The sequence below is a fragment of the Andrena cerasifolii genome, chromosome 6 (genome assembly GCF_050908995.1).
Source record: "Andrena cerasifolii isolate SP2316 chromosome 6, iyAndCera1_principal, whole genome shotgun sequence".
Lineage (NCBI taxonomy): Eukaryota > Metazoa > Arthropoda > Insecta > Hymenoptera > Andrenidae > Andrena > Andrena cerasifolii.
In genome coordinates this window covers 14,772,068-14,788,507 of record NC_135123.1, presented here as the reverse complement: position 1 = coordinate 14,788,507, position 16,440 = coordinate 14,772,068, and the positions used below count along the sequence as shown (strand labels likewise).

The following is a 16,440-nucleotide window of genomic DNA, read 5'->3' as shown; positions in this document are numbered from 1 at the left end:
ATTCCAGAAAGCATTTGTTTTCGACCCTCGTGCCGTTAAATGTCGCGGTACTTCATTCAGATTAAGTACGCCCAGCCGACAGGTACCTTTTATGCATCCTTGCATCGACGAAATCTCTGCCTTTTAAACGGGCGATCGCGATGCGTGCCGTCTTAAATAATTTCGGTTGCATTCTCGCTCCATACGTAATGATTTGGTAGTGATAAATTGTGATTAATTTTTCACTGGGCGCTCGTTGAGAATACTTTCTTGGCCTGTTATTTAATTCGATAGTGCGTAATTATCGTCCAAGGAAATATAGCGCGATTGTTTTTGAGTGATACGTTGACTTCTGTTTATTTAGAAATATTGAAGGGGTATTTCTTGTCTAATTAAATCGTATGAACGAAGCAAGGTGTTCTAATTTTATCTGAATCTTATTTCTTGGGAAATAAGCTTTATGAAAATTTTGTTTCATTCTTCGTTTTCAGATTTGTCGAAGTATAATTATGCTTGCAAATACGGGGAACTGTGCACTTTAGGTCTTTTTGTTTAAATGCACCTAAGGAAGTCGTGCAACTGTGTATTTGAATAATGCAAAGTAGCTCCTTGCGAAATACTAGGAGACTATGAGTCCATTTTTATTATGAAAGGGAGATTGTATAATTCACATACGAATCAGATAAATTTTTATCGCAGTCCGAATTATCTCAGAGATATCTTCCCTCCGAGACTTAACAAATAACGGGATGCACACAACAAGCGAAAGTAATAACACAGTTCTTTAAACCACTTATTACCTATCCTCGAGAAAGTTCCATTGGCTTTCGAGACATTCACTGGTTAAATTAAATTGTTTATCGTCTTAGCATATTTTTTGTTATAAAACGACTGTAGCAACACGAAATTGCGCCTAAATCGTTTCATCGCTGAAGCAAGTAACAAAGTACCTATAATTTCTAATCAAAGTGGAGGAAACTTTATGAACTTTGCCGACCAAAAAACGCTCTTCTGGTTTCGTCTTTTACCGATCAACGCTTTCGAAACTGAGGAAATCGTGGGGTAAAGAAACTCCCGAGGCAAACCTTATTTCATCAATGAAGGAGCACAGTTATTACAAATATGTGTAAGAGAAATTCAGTTAATTGTAACTCGGTTCGTTAGCTTCGCGATGCTGGCATTAATTCGGCGGCGACACTTAGCTTTATCGCATTTAAATATGCACGATTACCGAAAATGCACCGTTCCCGGCGAGTGTAAACTATAAATTATACTGATATGGAGAAATACTGAAGCACACTCTTACATAGCGTTTCAATATTGCATCGTGGATTTTGTTCAAGCCATTGCGCAATTATTCGTATTGCGAGACCGAGTTTCCTCCGCAGCACTCGTGACAAATCAGACTTTTCGCGTGCTGAAATTAAATTAGAAAAATTTGGAAATACACGAATAAAGTAGGTTTCGCAAAACAATTACGACTGAAAGAAGAAATTTTAATAAACATGGGAGATACGTGCCTGTTCCGCTTTTCAATTGCCTACATGGCGTTTCTCTATTCCCAACACTGTGAATCAAAACCAATGAAAATTTTTAGGGACTGTTTCGGAAGCTCTGAATCCTTACTAATATATCAAAGTGAAACGTTGTCTGTTTGTGTTTGTCCGTCTTTTACGCCTAAACGACTGAACGGATTTCAATGAAATTTTGAATATGCATTACGTACGTCCTAGATTAGATTATAGGCTATTTATAAATATGCTATCTAAAATAATAAATAATAATAATAATAGTAATTCCCGGGTGAAACCGGGTAACAGGTCAGCTAGTATTTCAATGAAAAGTGAAGCGTTCAAAATATAGAAGGCATGTCTTTATTTAGGAATTGCCGAGGTTGGACGATTAGAGTCCTTCTCTAGTATTTGCTGTCTTTGAAAAAGGATAATTTTTTAGTGCCTCGAGTGTGTTGCGCACGTGGGAACGGGGCTTAACACCGAAGTCATTTTCCTCGGATTTTTTGGCGAAATATGTAATAGAATTGCGTATGTAAAACAATAAACATTGTCTGAGGACAATGGTGTGAATAACTATGCATCTCGATAGCGTGATTCCGTCTCAGCACGCTAATTACGAAAGTGGCCGCTACAATTGTACGTTTCCTCTTTACGGAGAACCCTAAATCGCCTCGTTTTCCTCGAGCTTTGCGATGATAAGGCTCTAAAACTTTTATCGTACACTCTGTTGCACCGGACACTGAACAATTTGCATTTTTACATAGTGCTACGCTCAAGAGGAATGAGAAGGCGAATGACAGGGCACGAAGAATTCTTTTTCATTTTCATCCACAGTGGAGACTTTCTCTGCCTAGAAAACTGACTATATTGTTTTCTCCAAGCGTGTAAAATCGCTGCTATAGCACCTCTGTATGTATATTACCTCTAATTCTAAATAACTATGCACAACTATTTTCTGAATTAATGGAGGTATGGAAAAGTTACTGAAAAATTGATTTAAAAGTTCTTTTCTCTTGCTTTGTTCTTTTCTCCCTGTTTCTATTTGGTTTTGTTTCCTTTTTTCTCTCTTTTTTTTTGTTGTCTCTACTATATTGTACTTTCTATTATTCTCTTATCTTTATATTATTTAATAAATAAGTAAAAAAGAGGAAATATAACGAAACCTTGATCATGACGTTCCAAAATATTTTTAAAAACCGCAGTATCCTTGTCTCTTACTGTTTCGAGCTTCATATATCTCATAGCTGGAACAATTCTCAATGAAATGAAAACGCGAGTGGGTAAAAAAAGAACCAGGGTCTATAGTGCCTAGGGGAAAGGAAACGAGAACATGATTGGGTTAAGAAAGACCCGGGAAATGTATTAAGGGCAAGGGAATGAAAACACGACTGGGTCCAAAGAGACCCGGCGACCATAGTAGCTATAACAGCAGAGGTGGATTTAACAGGGCGGCTGATGAGCAGTTGCCGCCTAGGTCCCTGCACAGAAGGGCCCAATCTCCAAAAAAAAAAAAAAAAATTATGATTAGGTATAGGTATCCAAACGCTACATTTTTATTTAACTGTAGACATAAAAATGTAGCGTTTGAATACCTATACCTAGGCGGCAACTGCTCATCAGCCGCCCTGTTAAATCCACCACTCCCAAAAATTTCTTTCGTACTATTACACTTAGCCCGTTTTTTTGTAAACTACCTCTTCATCATTTCCCCCCAAAAATGGGCCCCTCGGAACGTTCGCCGCCTGGGCCTTTTTTCTTAAATCCGCCACTGTATAACAGTACTACAATAGAAAACAAAACGTATCAGTTTGCATGTTTCCAATCGCGTCAGGTCTTATTAGGCTCCTTCCCGTTTCCATTCTCCAATTAGCTGCGAGGCGCTTTTCTCACGGAAATGGGATTCCGCAATATGTACCTACCTGTAGCAGATGGAAACGCGCGCGCGCGCGAACGATGCTAGATGCACGAAACTTTCCAAACGCTTGCACTTTTTCGGCACGCATGCGCAGCGGTTGCCGGCTCCGCGGAGGTCGCCGTATAAATTAATCGAAAGAATGAACGTGTAAGTACACTGTTCTGCAAGGTCGTTGATCCCCCCGAGATCGCTCACGATCGATCGGTATCGTGATCGTTCAGTCATCTCGCCTGCACGTAGTACAAGTTGCAAAACAGCGCCGAACGCTGTTTTGCAAGTCCGTCTATCGCTGCGGTTTCGCAAGAGCCTGTGCAGTGCACGCCGCCATAAATCGAGGATGCACGTATTCCAGGATATCCCACTTTTACGAATCCCTCGCGCTACAGACACCGCGTCTACTGCACAGTCTACTGCGCACTGTAAAGGACTCTTTACGCGGAGTATTGACGAGCCTTTGCTTCATGCTGGTAATAAAACAGGCGACATTTTTTTAAATGCGAAGGAAGCTTTTATTATTAAATATGTGTAAAGGAGGAAACACGACGTATGCAAATGTTTGCGCGAGCTTCTGTACGAATGTTCGCAGCTCCCGATCATGAGTACATACACCCTTGGACTAGAAACACCAGGGTGAATTTAGATAATTTTTTTTTCATTGGAAATATATTTTAATTTGACAATCTTTACGCGTATATTAAAATACTTTAGGTAATGTAATAATTGTGTAAATTTAATTCGAAAACTAAGAAGATTGAATATTTAATAGCAATTTTCTTTGGGCAGTTTTTTCAGTACAGCTTCCACGGTAACAAATATATCTCTGATAGTTTTTATCCGAAACACAAAAAGTCTCTTAAAAGTTAAAACACATAAAAGAATCCAGTTTCTAAAAATATCAATTTTTCGCAAAATACTTGCCATTCGAATACAGATGTGTCATTTTGTAGCTAAAAATCGTCCGTTTTTTAATTTATACAAAATGAGATATGACGTTTCACAGAAGCCTATGACAAAAAGTAAATAATTCTATCGGTGCTCTAACCGCTGCTCCAAATTTCAACAGAATCAGCCCATTGGGATCTCGAGAAATCTTGGTTACCGTTTTTTAAAGTACAATGTAGAGTATAATTTATTAATGCAGTTTTTACCGCAGTAGCAACGTTATTGGAGAACACATCGATAACCACTTTTCGTATTAAAACACACTACATTGTTAACACGTGTTGAATTATTATGATCAGAAGAAGTTTCAATTGGGGAATGATGTATCCTGCGCAGGTAATGGAATATTCGAGTGGTGGTGGTTCCACTGCGTTCGTATTTCGATTTCGAGAAATAGGTCAGAGGTTGACGCGATTATCGTCCCTGAGTTCTCTATATCAGGGCAGAAGATGCTTTCGCAGGCAAGGACAGCTGAAACAATTACGAAAACCACATCTCCGTGTAACCGTTGGTTCTTGATGATGATCACTGCGAAAAAAAAAATGTAGACCAACCCGAGATACATCACGACTATATATAGTAAACGGACATAATCTGTGCCCAAAATGGGCAAAACACGAACTAATGTCTCGTTGGTACAAGCCTTACCTTTCTCTTTCACGAGATTCGTGTAAAAGTTATTTTATTCACAAGTTATGTAACTTTTTAAATTTTGGAGCGCGTAATTACTCGTGGGTGGGGCAGCGTAAAACATTTCCATGTGCAGGGTTCGCAATGAGGTTTTAACCCTTCGTGGTCACACCCTCTTATAATCACAAATTCGTCACACGGGGTTCACTGTACCCCAGCGACATTTTTTGAGTTACCATTTTCGTATTTTTGAATCTATTAACTTTTCAGTGATAATTGTACGTTCGTAATACTTATACAATCATGGTCTAATAGTCTTTTTCTAGAAATGTAAATTTTGATATGATAAAATTTGTAGTTGAAAATGAGCGATTTCTCCACGGTTGTGGGAAAAAAGCGATTTTTTAATTTTTTTTTTCTTGCGATAAATCCCCTCTGGAAGCCGTAAAGACACGACATTTTAACTCGAAAATTATTCTTGGGGTACAATACACCCCGCGTGACCACGAAGGGTTAAAATCCAGGTGACAATCATATTTGAGAAGACAGTAGGTACTCTTCCTTATTTTATAGGTGTCGCTGCTTGTTTTAACGAATACGATAAATTCGATTATTATTAGAGCCTTCGGAAATATATTTTTTAAGAAAGGAAGTACAAAAAAATGCTTCACCGTTTCCCAGAAAAAGGAAGAAGTAACACGAGGTTAACGATCGTCATTTAAATGATCGTCATATTTGACGCGCTTCGTCTTCGACCTTGTTGCTCGAGGGACAGGAAAAAGGTCTCTGTTAACTCGTTTTCAAGGACTCGTAATTTTGTCGGGCTAATGAAGACAGCCGAAAATTCTTCTTAATTATAATAGCATTGCCCACTGCGAAAGGTGGGCCCAAAATTAAGCTACGCACCCATCACGCATGAATTTATATTAAACGGTTTTTATCGAAGGTTGTACTCGGTGAAACGTAGACGAAAGGCCTACATTTTATGCGTAAAATTTAACGAGCCTGTGTTTATGATAATTTCGTTTCCCTTGACATTTTTAACCCGTCCAGTTTCTACAAAGAGCTCGGGTATAGAAAACGAGAAGTCAGATTTGCAATTTTTGTGAGAGATGATTCGTAGAATTTAAGTTTATTTACTAATTCGACTTAATAAATATTTCTTTAATTTCTAATGCAGGTGTGTGCTTCTACGGAACGTGAAAATCTGTAATAGATTTTGTGCAAGACTACCTTAGTTCATTTTTTTTTATTCTTATTTTGAATTCTTTCTACTTGTATTTGTCGAGTAAATTATGTTTTATTATTTCCATCTTGAATCCTGCAAAAGGTACTCAAGTATCTTCCATTGAATAAAGGAAATGCTATTTAGCTTGTCAGTAATTACAAAGTAAAATGAATCATCGAATGAAATTATGAATTTAACAAGCTTTCAGAGATGTACGTACAGAACGTTGCAGGATGCAGATAACTATGAGTCATTCGTTTTAATTAATCTGCTACATTGCGAGATGTACTCTGTAAGTACGAAAGGTAGCAAACAATGAATATAATTTTTCAACTGCAACACACCATTACGTTCTCCGCGTTTACGATTTGCAAACGTCCAGGTAGCAAATTATTTTCACGAGACGAATTTCATCTAGCTTAATTGGTCAGCCTTAATACGACAGCTAAACTGCGAATTAATTTTCAGCCTCGCGTGTCAAAGGAACCCCTATTTCTTCATTCGCAATCTAGTAGAATATGTAACACAATATTACGCAATCTCGTATCATTTTAATTCAATTATTCGTCCCACTTAGCGGTGTACTCAAAGAAAACAGTATCGAAATACTGTAACATTTAATCATTAACTTCCATCTGATTATTCAAAAATGTTTAACGCCCTCCTTTGCGTTTCGCTAATGCTAAAGTTATATTAATTTATTACACTTTGAGGACATCCTATTCCCAGTAATCGATAATTAACATGCCACATCAATTATTTGGAGAAAATAAGGAATATGTTCGAATAACCGATAATCAATAATGGCCACATAAACTTGTATCTAATCGTGAAAAATTAATAGTCGCGGAAATAAAGGATCTGGAATGTTAATGCCAAGGCTGTTTTGTTCATTGTCGATCCAAGAAATGCCACTGCCAAGGGAGGCTGCTCATTATGCTATCGATCTTCAGTCAGATTAACAATTATGACTACGCGTCGATCGATCAATAACGAATCAAATCGCCGATATCCTGATCCGCAACATTGCATAAGGGCTTTGATATGACACTAAACTTTGTAACAATGACCACCGTCGCTATTCAAACGTGATCATTGTCTTTAATGCCATCATTAACGCCTCTGCCTCTTTCCTTTCCCACGTTATTACTGTATCCAAGTTGTTTCCTCCGCCTGTAACGTCGACGCGATTATCTCCCCCAGTGTCTTTCCAAATACTACGTCTACCCAACCTACCTCAACTTTCCATTAATAAACATCCTTTGGAAACAATCACATACGACTTTTATATTTTCCTAAATCTAAATTTGAATAATTACACTTGTCACGAGAATTCATGATGATATATATTCATATCACTTGAGACACGAAATGAGCTGAACAAAATGTGTTACCTTTATTATCAAAATAAGTAATTTTTAAAAAAATTGAAACTGACTTAAAAAAAATACAACTGCACTGATAATTAAAAAAATAATGTTTTTCCTTATTTAATCTACGGCTCTCAATTTTTTTCAGTCGGCGCCCCATCATTTGCACTGTGTAAATCTGGCGTCGACTTAAAAAAATTGAGATCGTAGATTAAATAAGGGAAAAATTATTTTTTACTTTTCAGTGCAGTTTTATTTTTTTGAAGTCGGTTTTAATTTTTTTTAATTTTTTATTTGATAGGTTTATTTTATATATATTTAAAGCTTTATACAATTCATTTAACTCGGTTTCGGGAAAAAACTAAAACTACTTTTCTGGAACATAAATGATAGAATTTGTATTTAAAATTTGGTTAAACAATATTACGTAAGACGCTACCTGACTCCCCCCCTTGTAAGAAAACGTAAGAAATTCGCGACCCCCTCCCAAAAAAGCCTTACGTAATTTAAGGCTGACCCCAACCCCCTCCTTTTTGAAGTCGGTTAAAAAGCAACGTTAATGGCACCCATGGACGCATTCACCATTCGTTATTTTTACAGCATTAGAATAGATGCCTTTATACCTGTCCTCCGTTCTCCAGTCGTCATCGACATTTAACACTATAATCTATTCTAATTGCTCTGGCAAATACGATTGACTTTACTCAGAAACGCGGAGAAGGATGATTTATAACTGAATGCCATCAGGCGGTACTGCTTTTCTTCTTGTTTTCCTATATTTTCACAATAAAGTCACCGTTTAAGCGATCATAAATCTTGAGTCACGAGGTATCGTGCACGAGCAGACGGCGCTGGGTAACCGCGTCCAGGGAAGGAAGATGATGAGATTTCGAATGATTCCTGGGAATCGCGATCATTGTAAGAGGCGACGATCGTGGCCGCAAAAGTATCAGAAGGCCGGCGGAGCGTCGATTCGTCGATAAATAAAGAGAGAGAGAGAGAGAGAGAGAGAGAGAGAGAGAGAGAAAGAGAGAGAGAGAGAGAGAAGGAAATATGTAATAAGCAGCTTGTACTGTGTACATTAAGGATTTACAAATTAATGGATGAAGGGAAGAGCGACGTATCGGAACGTAAATTATGATCTGTAATTGGCAAGGATGCCAGCAATTAAGGCAGAAAGTCATGTGTCGTGATAATATTGCCGTCGGTCTCTAAAACAGGAACATAACTGCATAATTTTAACATACTATTATGCATTTAACAGGAAGAAGAATGTTCTTGGAATAAATCGCATCCCCCTTTCGCTTTTGTACTGCGTGTAAAAACGTACCAAGGACTTTGATTTCGCTACGTTTTCTAAGGAATTGCATTGAAATTGTTAGCTTTTAAAAATGTAACTTTGGTAATAAAAGCGTGCGTTAATCTTTCCAAGATTTTATAATTCTTTGGGGATTATAATTATTGGAGGATTTAAATCGTAAGAAGCGATTTTGTTCCCAAGAATTCTACGTTTGGTTCAAATAATTCGCGCGATATTATATAGACAAGAACGAAAGCTGGAGGCGCGTAAAAAATTGTTATGCTGACCTCTCGAAAACAGAAATGGAATTAGCAAACCGGAGATACTCTACTCTGTCGGTAGGAATACCGACAGAGGCAAGTATACCCGCAAAAACTCCTTCTTACCGATCCCGGGACGAAAGTGGAAAAATACGGTTCGTTTACAACATCGCGTATACGTACACGCTATTCCTAGCTTGTGTGAGCGCACGGGTAGTGGCCGCGATATGGGCACACAATCATTGCCACCATTTATGTAAATAATGAGAGTTTAATGGCAACATAACATATACAATTTAAATTACATCTGTTTTTCATAGGACCCGACCCTTTCTCGCTTTCCACAATTTTTTTCCTATCTCTCACACATTCTCTCCCTTTCAACCTCTTTGCGGGGTACATATACGAAGTACAGTACACAATTGTTACAAAAGATCTACGCGTTTCATATCTTCCTTCCATGTTTTTCACTTATTGTATCCGTAACCGACTTAGCTTTTAAGGATGTACTTATTGGACCTACCTTCAAAATGGTACCAAGTTGATGAAAATTTGTGATTGTTCTTTCTAAAAAATTTCATCAACTTGGTACCACTTTGAAGATAGGTCTGATACTTCCTTAAACCAACACTGCTTTAGAAGATTCCTACACGACCTTACCATCTTTCCATGCACAGTCAACAGAATTGTCTTTTGTTCAAGCTTCTGTCGAGCAAGTACATATTGTACTAGCCTGCCAATATGCCCTGCCTCTTAGCAAATAATTATACCCAGACCTTGTTTGTATTCTCTGGAAACTTTGAAACATATCGTCTTGTTAATCCGAGTTAAATGCTTGTGAAATTATTTATCAAGGTTGTCAGTAAGAAACTAAATTGAGGAAACGAGCAGGGGGGGAAAGTTGAAAAGAAATATATTCACGGAAAAGTTACCTCTAGCTAATTACCTTGTTAATTCGTAGAAGGTGTAGTTAAAAGTATAAGTTACTCCAAACCATGTTAACGCGATGATGTAGTATACGAGTTTTATTATCAGAACTATGCGCCTTCTATTACTATCTGTTAGGTAATATTCATATAAACAAACATAGAATCGTAGTTTCTTAAATTTTATCATTTCTCTGATTTGCTACTTTATTCTTTAAATTAGAAAATGCTTTATATAAGATACTTTTCAAGCATCTGTTTCATGCACCCACTGCGAACTTGTGAGTAAGAATGAACCGATTCATCGAGATTACCACTTTCTTTAATAGACCTTCATTTTCGTACTTCGATAAATCCTAAAACCGGTTCGATACTTGCTAACACTTTTTCCTTTCTTTCGACACTTTCGTGAATTTAGTTTCAGCTTTCTGAACGCAAACTTCAGTTACGAGTCACTTAAAATCGAAGGTCTACTAAAGAAATTTATAAGAGTTCCCTTAACCTAGTTCCAAGTCGCCTTACTATTACACCTTATTTTAATGTAATTTTAAAAGAATACAGTCGTCATTCTCATTTGTTCTCCTCTCGTTTTAACACGGCAGACTTCTCTCTGCGAACGCAACTGTGCGAGTATTATGCATTAACAATTCATAGAAAGCTTCTCGCAGCCTCGCTCAACAAACAATAGGAAATAGTTTTACTATACACAGTGGACAGACTAGACCAGGTTAAGACGTCTTGTCGCGATAATTGTAGATTTCCTTCGACAATGTTCGATGCGGCAGCTCTTAAAACCACCGCGATTGTATATCCGAAAGAAGATTTGTGTATGTTGTAACAATCGCATCTCAGGGCTCATTTAGATTCACTCGTTAAGAATGAATGACAGTAAAAAAAAACTATAAAATAAGGTGATGCTTTCGATACAGTCTCCACGCTTCGTGTACTATTGTAATTATTCCGCGAACGACAGTGCAGCTCTCATAACTTACGACAAACGTACAACGTTACAGAAATGATTATTAATAAGTGACAAGAGGGTCACGAGACATCTCGCCATAAACTTAAGATTACATGTCAGTTTGTAAGTCGACGATCCTATTCCACCATTTATTATTTTAATTTCACTGTTCGAGTACAACAATATTTCAAGTCGATGTTACATAGCGGTAAATCGCAAAATATAATATCGGACGCTAATTCGGCTAAAGGAGTACGTTATTTAAAGTTTTTAAAAAGAAAAGACTAATAACAGTTGCTGAAGATAAAGAAAGTGAATCACGTTCTTCTAATGTATTTCCGATCACTTTGCCGTGTATACCCTCTACATAATAAGCTTACACGATAAGTTCCAAATGCAAAACTTCCATCAAAAACCCAGTATCTTTGGCTACTTCGGGTATGTTTATTTAAATAATTATAATATAGTAATATTGTACAACTTGAGTTATAGTACAGGATGAATTTGAAACGTGTAGCATCCCTTTACATCATGTGCTGCCCGTTTGGCGGGGCATAATGAGTCTGTTGGTTTACCGGAGGTCCTGTCGGTCCTTGTGGACCATAAGGTCCCGATATAGAACCAGTTTGAGGTGGATATCTGTTACACACCGTCACGAAATGCACATTTATCAGTTATTCTTCAGTAACTATGCACGATATTCCAACGCAACCAGTTTCATTCAATAACATTTAACTATACGGAATATATACTAACGAATCCCTCAGATCTCTCAAATATAAAACTTGAAAAGTTTTCATTTCCAAAAACCTTTTATGCATAATAAGCACTAAGAAATTTTAAATCATCGTCAGGTTCTCCAAATAATAATGCAAAATGAATAGTTTCATGCAAGATCGAAGTTCTCATAATAATCTATGAAAGAATGTTATCACGAAAAATGTAGAAGAAAGAGTTTTTGAAAGGGAAGTATCACGTCAGACACAAATAATAATGTTACACTTATATTAACACATACCCTTGATGGGAATAAGGAAGGTTACTTTGATCTAGCACTGGCGGGCCTTGGGGATGTCCTGGAGCATGTGGATGTGGGCCTGATTGCACGTGATAATGCTGGGGTAATGTCATGTTCGGCATGCTCGCAGGCCCCATGTATTCATTGGTTGGGATGCTGGCGCTGTATGGCCCGGACGAACCACCTCCAACAGGAAAAGGCTGATGAGGTGGTGGCACCCCATTGTATATCTATCAAGAAATTCGAATACTTTTAATATAACCATTTACGAGTACCATTTGTTCAAAGGAAATCGGAAGATGCCCCGATCCTTACATGCGGCGGCGGTGGTCCCTGATTTTGAAACTGATACGGGTTTACGTGGGCTGGCATCTTGGGCAAGGTATAATTAGACGGTGTAGGAGGCGGAGGTTCTCGCATTAATGTGTGGTATAAATTAAGGGCGTCCACCAAATCAGAACTTAGTTGTGTTAGCTGCGCATGCCTCCTATCTACTTTTTCCAAAGCTGCGTCAATTAACGGCCCCATTGCGGTGACTTGTTCTGTAAGACATTATTTCGAGTCAAAACTGCTGATGGAACGCAAGATGAAGTGGACGTGAAAGTTGGCTGGCATTACCTTCTAACTCGAGCATTTCTTGCGGATCGGAATTGTCGCACTGGGGATCAGCTTCGTGTAACAAGTGTAGAAGTTTGTCCATTTTTCGTTCATCTATTTCAACCTCGATCACTTCCGGCTCCCTCTTCACCGTTTTCACTTCTACTTCTTCAGCGAACTGAACCATTTTTTTGTTACTGTGCTCTAACTCTGCGCATGGATTTATACGTAGCGTTTTACTATCGATTGTGCACAGTTTAATATATGTAGGATCTTACTTGTGAACTGTTCAGGCTCCACGGATAAATCTGCGGTAACAAAATTAGAGGGGAAAAGTCCCTCTCCTCTGTGATTACTGCCTTTCCACCAATTCGGATCAGATTCATCCAAAATGTTAACTGAAATTCAGGCGATAACTTCATTATTGTATCGTATATTATACTTGAATTTTCTGTGGCTGTAAGTAAAACGTAACACTTTCGGAATGAAATTTTAAATGGACTTGTATCGTACTTATTTCTCCAGCTAAAAATGTTAATTCATTGTCTTCGGCTGCCTCGAAATCGTACAGAGCACGGACTTTCCTGCCTTCTGAATTGCTCGAAGCACTAAGCGCCGAGCTTACGTTTGGATATAAACTTGTACTCTTTTTCGACGCTGGTGAACTATGCGAAGAAGATGCTTGGCTTTGTGCTTTAGTTTCTTTAAGCGACAGTTCTATGGCTACGAGCATGAAAGAAAAAAGGATAAGTTTAAATTTATAGTCGTGATACCATTTTATACTTTAAATCAGAAAGTAGTTTTAAATACTTAAAGGCACCTTTTGCGATATCTTCTTCTTCCTGTGAATTTGTTACTACGTTTGGATCTTTACTCAGAACACTTGTACGCTTCGGCTAAAAATAGATAATCGGTTCGTCGAATGTAATAGTTATTCAGGTTTAAGAACATTTTAAGTTTATAACACTTTAATAGGAAACAAGTATACACAAAACGTGATAAATGTAATTCTACACGAATATTGGTATTAGATTCAATGAAGTAATTACTCGCTTGACGAATGACTGCAGGAAAAACACAGCAGGACATCAATAAGCGATAGCCTTATCTTACTAGCAACTATTTGAACAAAAGACTGAATGCAGCTGTGCATATTTTGCAGTGAACGCAGATCTTATAAAGGGATTTATAAATTAGAAGACTTACCGTGTCCGACGCGGAACTGAAATCGCAACCTTCATTTTTAAGTTTATTATATAAGCTTGGAATTAAATTTAATTGAGGATCAGTTTTGAAGTCATTTTCAGCCCACTTCTTTAGCAGTCCTTTCATTCTATCCACAATCTTTGGCTGGGACTGGTTCATGAGTTTTCTTAGATCATTCTCAAAATCCCGTGAGGCAATTTCCAAGTGGAATGTCTTTCCACAATTGCTGACACATGCGTCCAACAACTAGATGAAAATTAAATATTAGCATAGCAGTTACAAATATAAATGTATAACAAAGTAACTAATCGTAGAGACGAAAAGCAAATGATTCTTTGCGTAAACGTAAATCGAATATGTGGAATACAGTAAAGATTCTGCTTAGATTTGTGATATTAATCAGACTCATATTGACCAGAAAATTGTTTCGAGCTAAAAGAGAAAAATCATGTAAGAATTTAGAAGATAAAAAGAACTGCATAATTTTAATATTTCCAATTTGTCGAGCAGAATCTAATATAATTTCAACAATTTTTAATATAGAAAAAGAACTAAGCTGCAACATAGAATAGCATATTATTCAAACCACACCACCGTCAGTATTTGCAACCACTAATGTAAAGATAGTAATACAGAGGACTAAACACGCTCGTTAAGTCGTAGTCAATCGCCTACGCCCCCGATGAGTCGTTGCGTTCAATTTTTTCAGAAACAAAGCTGTATAGGAACAAATGTATGCCACATTGTTTACTACACATTATGCCCCACCCTCTATTTTAATGACGTCCGTTACATAAGAAAAATTGATATATTTCGCAAAGTGTACTAACTGTTAACGCTTGCAGGACAATGTGTGGATCTGGAGAATAGAGTCTTTTAACGATCGATCGCAGGCAATCCTTTGCATGTTGGGGAGAGGTTCCTACTTTGTCGCAGATATCCATTATTTTTCCCCATTCTTCGGTCGTATTCTTCTCGCAGGTTGCCTTCTCTGTTACAACAAATCGTAATAGCAAAACCATGAAATACAATGAACAAACATAAGAGACTTAAATCTGTTTGGCACTGCTACGAACGCTAACTGCGGGTAAGAATGAAGCAGCTCGATAATATCCTAATACGCGAAGTCACCGGATTCCTATCGTACAGTACTCGAGTACCTTGGACATTAATTTCACACAAGCTTTTCCAAAGCGTAATCTTATTAATACTTCGACATACCGCTTACATAAAACATCCTACAATTCCACTAATCAAACTAGAATCCCCTGTCCCCCCATATGCGAGCTTGGAAAGAATACGTAATACCACAAAGAAGTTGAAGTCTCAAGTTTTTGCAGCACTCCTCTGTACATTAGAACATTATCATCGCGAATATAGATTTCTTCTAGGAGCGCTGTGCACAGATCATCGGTGGCGGTGGAAAAAGGAGGACGGAGGTAATTCGTAAAATCTGCTGTCTTAATTGGAGGTCAAATGTCAACAACCGCTTAATGCGTCCATGAAACGCAGAATTTCGATATCTCCAGTGGCGAAAAAACCGAGCAAGGTCGCGGGGGGCGGGTAGGGGACGATGCGCGAGCTCGTTACGGTGCTGTACACTAATTTCCGCGGCTGTGGGATCGGTAATCAAGAGTGATGGTTCTAAGTGAATTAAGGCTAGGGAGAACGTCTGCCACTCACCGACGTCAGCGTCGAAAGGCGAGGATGTCTGGAAAAGGCCCATTTCGCCGTGGATTCCACGAAGGGGGTCCGTTTCGACGGTTACGTCCGTTACGCGCTGTCACAGGATCGCGTTACGTTTCCCTCTGCGCATCCAGCTGATATTTACTCACATACGCGAGACCGAATGACTAATAACATTCTAATCTACCATCGAGGGACATCTTTCCTTTCGACCTGCCAAAAAAGCTCGATACTATCGAACCCGCCTCGAGTGTGATGTCAAACCCGAGCGCTTGACGGCGCGAGATTTACGGTGAACCGAACTGTTGGGCGCGCGAGTACTTCGATGCGAGGGGAATTATGCATGCTCGACGTTTGGTGTAACCGAACTCGTCGGAGCTATCAGAAATTTGCGCAGTTTAACTCTTTCGAAAGAAGACATTGAAATGAACATCGACAATCGATACATCGTAAGGTGGTTTCAGGTACCGGCGCCGGGCTGCCGCCATCTCAGGGTGGGTTGTGCAAGCGCTCCGTGGGAGTACTTACCGAGCGAAGTTAAAAGGAACGGGGAAAAGTATGAACATGTTGGGCGGTATTCTCAGTCGCTATTTATTCTTAAGCAGATGCTTAAGGGGGTAGACACGTCACGTGACCTAGTCAATTCGGCAGGTCGGTATTACAGCATTTTTTCCTACACAGAAATGGTAATACCGATAGATCGACGATTACCCGGTGAACGCGAGAGGGAGCTGTTTGCTATTTCTGTATTCTATTCTGAATAAGGAAAGAAATTCTCAGCTGTTCCGTTATACTTATAAAAATTTAAACGGAAAGTCGGCTGGTACTGTAAACGTAGAAAATTCATTGTACATTTCAATTACTTGAAATGTGCTTATGCTACACGAGAAGCGGCCAATTCAGCAACT

The 16,440-nt window shown here is 38.4% G+C and overlaps 2 protein-coding genes across 4 annotated transcripts in view; one reads left to right on the top strand and one right to left on the bottom strand.

Moving 5' to 3' along the window:
- The window catches only part of L(2)37cd (general transcription factor IIIC subunit l(2)37Cd), a 42,713-nt gene that overhangs the window by 25,874 nt on the left and 399 nt on the right, over positions 1-16,440 (top strand). The window lies entirely within an intron of this gene.
- On the bottom strand, positions 10,149-15,957 carry Stam (signal transducing adaptor molecule). 3 transcript variants are annotated; one of them, XM_076815515.1, is made up of 10 exons: positions 15,530-15,957; positions 14,677-14,837; positions 13,847-14,092; positions 13,461-13,536; positions 13,154-13,363; positions 12,919-13,038; positions 12,662-12,850; positions 12,359-12,585; positions 12,044-12,273; positions 10,149-11,664 (listed from the first exon to the last, which is right to left on the bottom strand). In XM_076815515.1, exons 1-10 carry the CDS (start codon positions 15,570-15,572, stop codon positions 11,550-11,552), a joined length of 1,617 nt encoding a protein of 538 aa, XP_076671630.1. In that variant the 5' UTR covers positions 15,573-15,957; the 3' UTR covers positions 10,149-11,549. The 3 variants fall into 3 exon arrangements, with proteins under 3 accessions (XP_076671630.1, XP_076671631.1, XP_076671632.1); XM_076815516.1 differs by lacking the exon at positions 15,530-15,957 and adding an exon at positions 15,068-15,370; XM_076815517.1 differs by lacking the exon at positions 15,530-15,957 and adding an exon at positions 15,075-15,368.

What these genes read in the sequence shown, in the direction of transcription:
- Stam (XM_076815515.1), bottom strand. Translation starts at nt 15,572, where the DNA reads ATGGGCCTTTTCCAGACATCCTCGCCTTTCGACGCTGACGTCG. An exon ending in TCAGTTCCGCGTCGGACACG is followed by an intron (nt 13,537 to 13,846) that starts GTAAGTCTTCTA and finishes ATCTATTTTTAG; the next exon opens with CCGAAGCGTACAAGTGTTCT. An exon ending in AGAAGAAGATATCGCAAAAG is followed by an intron (nt 13,364 to 13,460) that starts GTGCCTTTAAGT and finishes TCATGCTCGTAG; the next exon opens with CCATAGAACTGTCGCTTAAA.